The 8,499-nt window shown below is 38.4% G+C and overlaps 1 protein-coding gene and 1 pseudogene across 1 annotated transcript; one reads left to right on the top strand and one right to left on the bottom strand.

Annotated features, from left to right (window-relative positions):
* Window positions 1–679: 679 nt before the first annotated feature.
* On the bottom strand, window positions 680–7,824 carry LOC131522563 (macrophage mannose receptor 1-like). The gene is made up of 7 exons (XM_058748148.1): window positions 7,400–7,824; window positions 6,555–6,917; window positions 6,123–6,458; window positions 1,712–2,062; window positions 1,303–1,626; window positions 1,085–1,185; window positions 680–999 (listed from the first exon to the last, which is right to left on the bottom strand). Exons 1-7 carry the CDS (start codon window positions 7,485–7,487, stop codon window positions 868–870), a joined length of 1,695 nt encoding a protein of 564 aa, XP_058604131.1. The 5' UTR covers window positions 7,488–7,824; the 3' UTR covers window positions 680–867.
* On the top strand, window positions 2,520–4,442 carry LOC131522611 (putative nuclease HARBI1; annotated as a pseudogene).
* Window positions 7,825–8,499: the final 675 nt, after the last annotated feature.

Consider the following 8,499-nt stretch of genomic DNA (forward strand, 5'->3'; position numbering starts at 1 on the left):
AGGACATTTGGCTTGGCTTTCAGCTGAAATTGCATTTAGTTGTGTTTGGAATAATTATTTAATTTCATAATAAATATTCTGCTAAGATTTTATATTTCAATATAATTCCTGCAGAAATGGACAGTTTTCCATCATTATGATTTGAATGTGCTTTTATCAGTTTTGAAAGCAGTGTGTTAGCATCTGGAAAATGTGCTGAAAATGTATAGTGTTTTGTAGGTTGTGGAGTATGAATGACAAAAGTGTTTGTGGATTTTGAAAAATGTGATAATTGCATTAATTTTGTCTGAAAGCAATGAAAAATGATTCACAGTTTGGTCCGCATAGACTTCTGTATCGCTGAATGTGTGAACAGTTTTGAAAATGTGGTTTTAGTATTGAACAATGCTTGTTAGCAATTGAAAAAAAAACTGTAAAAACAGATGTTACAGCAAAAAGTGTTGCCATTCCTTGTCCCTCCTGAATATACTTGAATAAATATTTCACTTCTTGATTTACCATTACACATTTGACAGATACATTTGTCCAACTTTTAATTTAGTTTATTTTTTTCAGTATGTGTCTTACCTGGAAACTAAACTCTTTCTTGTGATTAATGCCAAGCTCCACCAACTGACCTTTTTATACTCAACTTAGTTTTGTAGCTACCACACCGTACTTGTACCAAGTGTGCAATATTCTAAAACACTACATTCATTAATGTGGTTATTGATATGGAACTTTAAGAAACATTTTCACAATCAATTTTAATAAATATATTATACAATGACGATTTATCCATTACTGGTGTTCAGATACTACTACTACTACTTCCTAGTTCTTTGAATCTGTTTTAAAAGTTACTGTAACTATAAAGAAATACATTGATCACTTCCTGCTACATTGATTATTTGAATTCGCTGTACGTTTGCTCTCCAGATGAAACACCTCTTCACCTTCGCTCTGTATCCAGCTCATTTTGTCACTTTTCAGCCCCATGCTCTTGAGCTTTTCACTTATCTGGAAGACCAGCAAGAGAGAATCAAGCAAAAAAAAAAAAATCCTACTTATAGGCTACATGCAGTATAAATGCATAGATGCATACCAGATTTAGAAAGGCAGTCTGTTGTGAAGGATCATTCAATGCGCATTTCCCATTACAGGACAGCTTCAACCGTACAATCTGTTTTTTAATGAACTTGTCAGCTAAAGAAATTTTCAAAGGGTTAAAGAATTAAACATAGAAGATGCAGAAATTAATAAAAACACACATCACAGTTGTTTTTTAATCTCCGTTTTGACAGACTGACCTACAAAACTCACCTCCATAGCAGATAAAAGGTTGCTGTAGATCACAGCTGTATTGAGCCCATTTCCCAGAATTGTTTCTTGACATGCCAACACAGACACCAGATCCTGAACTCTGGGGTGGTTGATCTGTGTCCCAGTATCTGAAACTGAGATTCCTCTGATCAGACCACTGCCAAGAGTCCAGAAACAGACCAATCCAGAGTGATGATTCATTACTGAGCAGATTCTGCTGCTCTGGGCTGCTGATACTCGCCAAATCAGAGTGGTGTTGTCTGCAGTAACTCTGAGCATCTCTCCATGTCATAGCAGTCTCAGTAATGATAAAACCAGTGCTGTCTGTTCAGAAATACAAGATAAGGACGAGCCTTCAGTCAAAGCTCAGCTACTGTGGAAAAAACAAACTTAAACTTTGAGGACTCACCATTGAAACACACAAATGGGAGAACAGTGCTGCAGCTCTCATCGTACCAGCTTCCATTAAAACTTCTCACACACTCGCCATCACCATTTGGTTCTCCTGGATTCCAGATACTGTAGTTGGAGATTGTGCCTTCCCCCATAGACCAGACCCAGCGATACTCTGTCCCAGTGTGGAGACCTATCCATACTGAACCACTGTATCCAGGATCCACTGTATTTACCAGCCTTCTCACATCATTCATGGTGTCAGCAGTGGCCAGATCAGTGAATCTCGCTCTGCAGTAACTCTGAGCGTCTTGCCAGGTCATGCTTTCATTCATATACTGGTACGTGTGGTAAGGAGACTTGGGCCCTATAACAAATTAAAATGATAAACAGGACTGTAAGAATCATAAATATTTTTATGGTGAAACAATCAAGATTAAATATTTTTGCTTTTCAATCGAGTGTTGAAATAAAAAATAAAATAAAAAACCTGGGAAAAAAACCTTTTTGATTGCTATCAGTGCATTATTGTCACGATCCTCTCCAGACAGGGAAATGAGGAGACCAGGGGCCTGTACCATGAAGCCGGATTAGCTGGCTAGCCAGGTAAGTTTCAGTTTAGTTTGCCCCAACTCTGGGTTTTAGGTACCATGAAGGTAGCTCGGCTTTAAGCGTTGTTTGTCGCCATGGTATCTTATGCTGCACGGCTAACCTGCTCCGGGGCAGGTTATGTTCTGGATTCGAGATCTCAGACTGAAATTCGACCAATCAGCTGTGATCAAAGAAACATATAGGTGACGTCACATATCCCAGTGTCTGTTGCAATGGCTTCACCTTTTCTACCAAATCCTGTGGACATCTCCGCACAAATTGTTAGACGAGCACTTCAGAGAAAGAGTTTTAGGGACAGACAAAATCCACTAGATTTTCCTGATACTTACTTGTATGAAAGATACAGATTCTCCGGAAGGAATCTCTTATATTTGCGAACTTCTTGAGCCGCACATATCAAATGTGACACGTCGAAGTCATGCTCTTACTGTACCGCAAATGGTATGCATTGCGTTGCGTTTTTGCAAGCGATGCGTACTTATATGCGGTCGGTGATGCAGAGAACCTTGGGAAAAACACGGTTTGTCGAACCATTCGCAAGGTGGTCCTCGCACTGCAGGGGTACATGAATAGCTTCATAGTGTTCCCCGGACATTTATCGACCATGTCCATAAAAGAGGGCTTTTATAAAATTGCCGGTAAGACTGATAGGGTGACACTACATGAACAGATTTACTTTTATACATTCACTTTTTTTCTCCCCAGAAAGCAGATTTCACTTAGAACACTTAAATTATACAATACAGTACATGTTAATATTATTCTAAATCTTTTAACAAATATATTAATCTTATGATAGGATTCCCTAGAGTCATAGGAGCAATAGACTGCACACATGTTGCAATCTCCACAGCTCTTGGAGAACATGAGGCAGATTATGTGAATAGAAAGTCCTTTCACAGCCTCAATGTTCAGGTAGGTATACTATAGATTCAAGATGACTTATTTTCAGTGAGATGAATCATTAACACATATGACAATGATCTACTGTACATTTCATCTTCAGATAACTTGTGATCATGAATGCATGATCACAAGCTTGGATGCCAAATGGCCTGGCTCAGTGCATGACTCACGAATTTTCCGTGAGTCTGTGTTGTGTCAGCGCTTTGAGGAATGCAAGTTACAGTACAAAACACTTTAAAAAGTGTTCTAATTTACAAAGCAAAACCTATACAATTTTCCCCTTTTCTGTTCTGTGACAGGGCTTTTTGATGGCCTGTTGGTAGGAGACAGGGGTTATGCATGCCAGAGATTTTTACTAACCCCCTATATCCTGACCCTCAGACAAGGCCACAAAACCGGTTCAGTGTGGCCCTCAGTAAAACCAGGGTCAAGATCGAGATGACCTTTGGCATCCTAAAGGCACGTTTCAACTGCCTTCGGCTGTTAAGGGTGTCACCAGAGCGGGCATCACAGATAGTGGCTGCATGTGCCATTCTGCACAATATAGCCACTATCAGAAAGGAGCAAGCACCACCACTAAACCAGCTTCTCCCCGATGAAATTGACCCAATCACACTTGACCACCCAGCTGGCACAGCTGTCAGAGATGCAATCACCATACAATATTTTACTTAATAAAAGCACATTGAAACTGCAGATAGGTCTCAAATGGTTTTATTGTTGATGTGGCTAAGGAGGGAGAAAGAGAGAAAGATGCATTAATAAGTATTGAGTGTTCATACTAATGTGTTGCCTGTTTTAGTAAGTTCACATACTGAGATCTGTTTTTCCAGCTGTTTGATCTCCAATTTAATTTTTTTAATTTGGAGGCTCCTCAGCTCACAGTCCAGCTCCTTTAGTGTGCAGTCTAATTCTAGGCTCCTTTTGTAAAGGGCCCTGACGGAGTCAGTTTCCACCTGAAACATAATTCCACCACAAACAGTCATTACAAGTCTTAAGGTAAATCAAATGACAAAAGGCATGACTTAATACAGGACTGGCTGTAATTTATGTCAAGGGTTTAAAGCAGTATCTTGTTCACATTCCTTCTGAAGCCCATTGAGGTAGAGGCGTCAGTTTGTGGGGTAGGTTGTGAAAAATCCTACAATAAAAGATAAGGGCCAGTCACATTGGTGTGACATTAAAATGTGTGCCATAAAATAAAAACTAAAAACAATGCTTTCACCTCAGCAATGGTTTCAGAACACACAGAGAGGGTGTCTTCGTCATTTGCGTCACCCTAATAAATAAAAGTAGGCCAATGTAAAGCGTAACTGTTGTAAAGCATATTCATAGTGTTCTGTCTGCTGCAAGCTCACCTCTGTGTGGGAGACTGTGTGAATGTGTGCCAGCTTCAACAGGGACACTGTATTTCCCTCTACTGCAGAACATACAGTCAGCCACATGTACAACTTTTAAAAGGTAGTAATGCATTGCACACATACCCAGTGTCACTTGCTTAGAGGAGCCAGCACCAGGGTCAGATTGTACAGCACCTGTAATACCATCCATAATCGGCCGCCCCTTATTGCTACTCAGAGCCAGCTCCTCTGCCACAGTGTATTCTGGGGGAGGTGGCCCTCCCCCAGTTTTCCGAATGTCACACTTTTTTCCTGTTTGCTGCAAAAACGTTTTTGTGAAAATGTTCACGAAAATAATAAAAGGTTATGGTAAATACTCACCACTTTGAATGATATTTTTATATTTTGTCTTTATCTGCTGCCAAGAACGTTTGTAGTTGGGGTTGCATCTAAAAATCAATGAATAGCCTATTAATCTATATGACGTAGGCCTAATATACAGTCACATTTTTATACACAAACCTTTGTACATACAGTATACGTATATACACATTTTAATTTAAGCATTAATACATTTTTAAAATAAAACTAACTGTTAACATACGTCTAATGCACAGTGAAGTAACATGAGTAACTTGAACAACTAACGGAATTAACATTAGATTAATAAATGCTGAAAAACTATCGCTCATTGTCAATTCATGTTAGCTAATGCATTACGTTCTCTAAACAAATACAACCTTATTGTAAAGGCATCATATACACGCCGCACACACATACATCATGCACATCATTTTTAATTAATATTGAATGTATATTTGTTTAACTTACGCATTAACGCAATCAGCGATCTTTTTCCAACACTCTTCTCTTGCTTTGGCAGCAGATACAGTATTACTGCGTCCTTGAAACACGTTTATATTCTTCATACTTTTGAATAATTATTTCTTGCTCCTCCGCAGAAAAATAGACAGCTCTCGCTCTATCCATATTGAACGCGATTGGTTGTTCGGTGCCGACGTCACTCTTTTATGTGCACGCGCCCGTGGAGTAATCATAGCTTAAGGATCAAAGCCCGAGTTGACAGAGAAAGTTGATGAGCTGCTTCATGGTACCAATTAAGCCTGATTGCATCGGTTTGGTTTTGTCAACTCAAAACTAATCCTGTAACCCAGAGTTTGTTTAGCCACCATCATGGTACAGGCCCCAGGAACTTAACCAAAACTGAAACTTTATTTAACTTCAGGAACACAGGAGACAGGGGACATCCAAATGACAATTAACAACTGACATGGAGACAGGGAAACACAGGACTTATAAACAGAAGGAAATCAAACGAGGAGAACTGAAACAGGTGAGGAACAAGCAAACACGGAAGGAGACTAATCAACTAATAATGACAGGAACAGGAACAAACCAAATATGGGCACGAGAGGAGGGGAAACACAAGACACAGGAAGACAGAACTGACAATTATGTGCATGTAAACACAAATAATGGACAAATTACAGAACATGGAGAAACAACTTATCTCATTTGTTTAAAAAAAACAAAAAAACAACAACTCACATCCATGGCAGATAAAAGGACGCTGTAGGTTACAGCTTTCATGAATCCATTTCCCAGAATTGGTTGTTGACATGCCAACACAGTCACCAGATCCTGAACTCTGGGATGGTTGACCTGCTGCCCAGTATCTGAAGAAGTTGCTCCATTTATCAGACCATTCCCAAGAGTCCTGGAATAGACCAATCCAAACCCATGCCGACCATGAAACAATACTCTTGAGCTGATTCTGTTCCTCAGAGTTGTGGATGGTGGGCAGATCTGTGTAATACTGTCTGCAGTAGCCCTGAGCTTCTCTCCAGCTCATCTGCATCTGTACCCATATGTATCCAGTGCTTTCTATCAAGAGGGAAAAAATAAGAATAAGGTCACAACATTTCATCTCAGCTAAACTGTATATTTGTTACTGAATATAGTCACAAACTCATAACTCACCACTGTAGCACACAAAGTTAATCCCAAATGAGCATTGAAGAGTATACCAAACCCCATAGGCAAGAAATCCACATTCATTTTGACTGCTTGGTCCTCCTGCATTCCAGGCACTGTACTCTGGAAGTGAATCTTCTCCCTTAGACCAACCCCAGCGTTTCTGTGTCCCGTTCTTCAGTCCAATCCACACCGATCCACTGTATCCAGCATCCACTACATTTATCAGCCTGCTTACATCAACCATGCTGTCTACAGTAGCCAGATCAGTGTGCTTTCCTCTACAGTAACTCTGAGCCTCTGGCCAGGACATTCTTGCATTTATATAGTAGTACTGACGAGAAAGACCAGAAGTGGTCTTCAAAAGCCCTGTGAAATGGATTTATATATTTATATATAAGTGTGTATGTTTGTGCTTGCTTATACAGGTGCATCTCAATAAATTAGAATGTCGTGGAAAATTTCATTTATTTCAGTAATTCAACTCAAATTGTGAAACTCGTGTATTAAATAAATTCAATGCACACAGACTGAAATAGTTTAAGTCTTTGGTTCTTTTAACTGTGATGATTTTGGCTCACATTTAACAAAAACCCACCAATTCACTATCTCAACAAATCAGAATATGGTGACATGCCAATCAGCTAATCAACTCAAAACACCTGCAAAGGTTTCCTGAGCCTTCAAAATGGTCTTTCAGTTTGGTTCACTAGGCTACACAATCATGGGGAAGACTGCTGATCTGACAGTTGTCCAGAAGACAATCATTGACACCCTTCACAAGGAGGGTAAGCCATAAACATTCATCGCCAAAGAAGCTGGCTGTCCACACCACAAATGAGCACACCAACCTGACAGCAGAAGCAGCACAAACAGACTCCCATCCATGATTGTGGATCCTCTCTGCTGTATTCTAATGAGAAATGATCGATCATACATTTTCTGTCAGAAATTAGAGTAAATACACATGATGCACTCCAAATGGACTATGACTTCACATATTTTGTAACTGATATTAAGAAAATCTTCCTTTAAAAAAGTCACTGTCATTTTGCAAACAAAACTGGTGGTACTTTCTCGGTCTAGTAAGGTGGCGATAACTATTTCTGTATTTTACATTATATTTATTCATTTCCCTGATACTTTTATCCACAGTAGCTTACATTGTATTCGAGGTACAGTATACATTTAATCTTTTCATATATACCATCAAAACAATCAAACCCGTGGTGTTGTGACTGACATGCTGTTTTTACTACAGAAACCTAAATTTACTTTTATTAACATTTAAACTTGATAATGGGCATCAGAATGACATGAGGATGTTTAGTCTGCACCAAAACATGATATATTACTTAAAAGTATATGTCTAAAATGTTTACCTAAAGAACAATGTTGCACTGAATATTTTTGCCCACAGGTCAAACACAATAAAAACAAATGCTGATTTTTGTGATGACAAGAGATGAGTTCTTTTCATATTCAAATACTGTAGCTCATTGTCACTGAAGATGTATTTCCATATTATATCACATTGCTGGTCACAACCTCAGGCACTAAAAGGCTTATCTTAAAGACTTTTTGACAATTACTCCAAAAAAAAAAAAAAAAACTTTAAAACTCTTTAAAAAATTGTATATGTAAATATCCATATCTAAATTATGAGAATTCTTATGTATTTCATATTAAATGTGGTTGTAAAAATGTACATTTACTTACTTTTGCATAGACACTGAAATGCACAATGCTGACATTACGCTGACACCTAAATGTATAATACTTATCGCAGTGACAACACCTAAAACCTAATTATTTACGAACGAAAAACTTTACAGACTTACAAATGAATCCTTATGAATACTGCAATCGCAGCATTCACATTTTTATTATATTGTATTCAGCTATTATATCAATGAGATTGTTTTCAACTGCATTTATTACATGAAGTTTA

The sequence above is a fragment of the Onychostoma macrolepis genome, chromosome 02, assembly GCF_012432095.1.
Source record: "Onychostoma macrolepis isolate SWU-2019 chromosome 02, ASM1243209v1, whole genome shotgun sequence".
In the NCBI taxonomy this organism is placed as follows: Eukaryota; Metazoa; Chordata; class Actinopteri; order Cypriniformes; family Cyprinidae; genus Onychostoma; species Onychostoma macrolepis.

Excerpts from the sequence above, each read along its gene's own strand:
- LOC131522563 (XM_058748148.1), bottom strand. The coding sequence starts at position 7,487 with ATGTATGATCGATCATTTCTCATTAGAATACAGCAGAGAGGATCCACA. Across the intron at positions 6,918-7,399 it reads TGTGCTGCTTCTGCTGTCAG|GGCTTTTGAAGACCACTTCT; the intron begins GTTGGTGTGCTC and ends TCCATTTCACAG. Across the intron at positions 1,186-1,302 it reads ACCTTTTATCTGCTATGGAG|CTGACAAGTTCATTAAAAAA; the intron begins GTGAGTTTTGTA and ends AAATTTCTTTAG.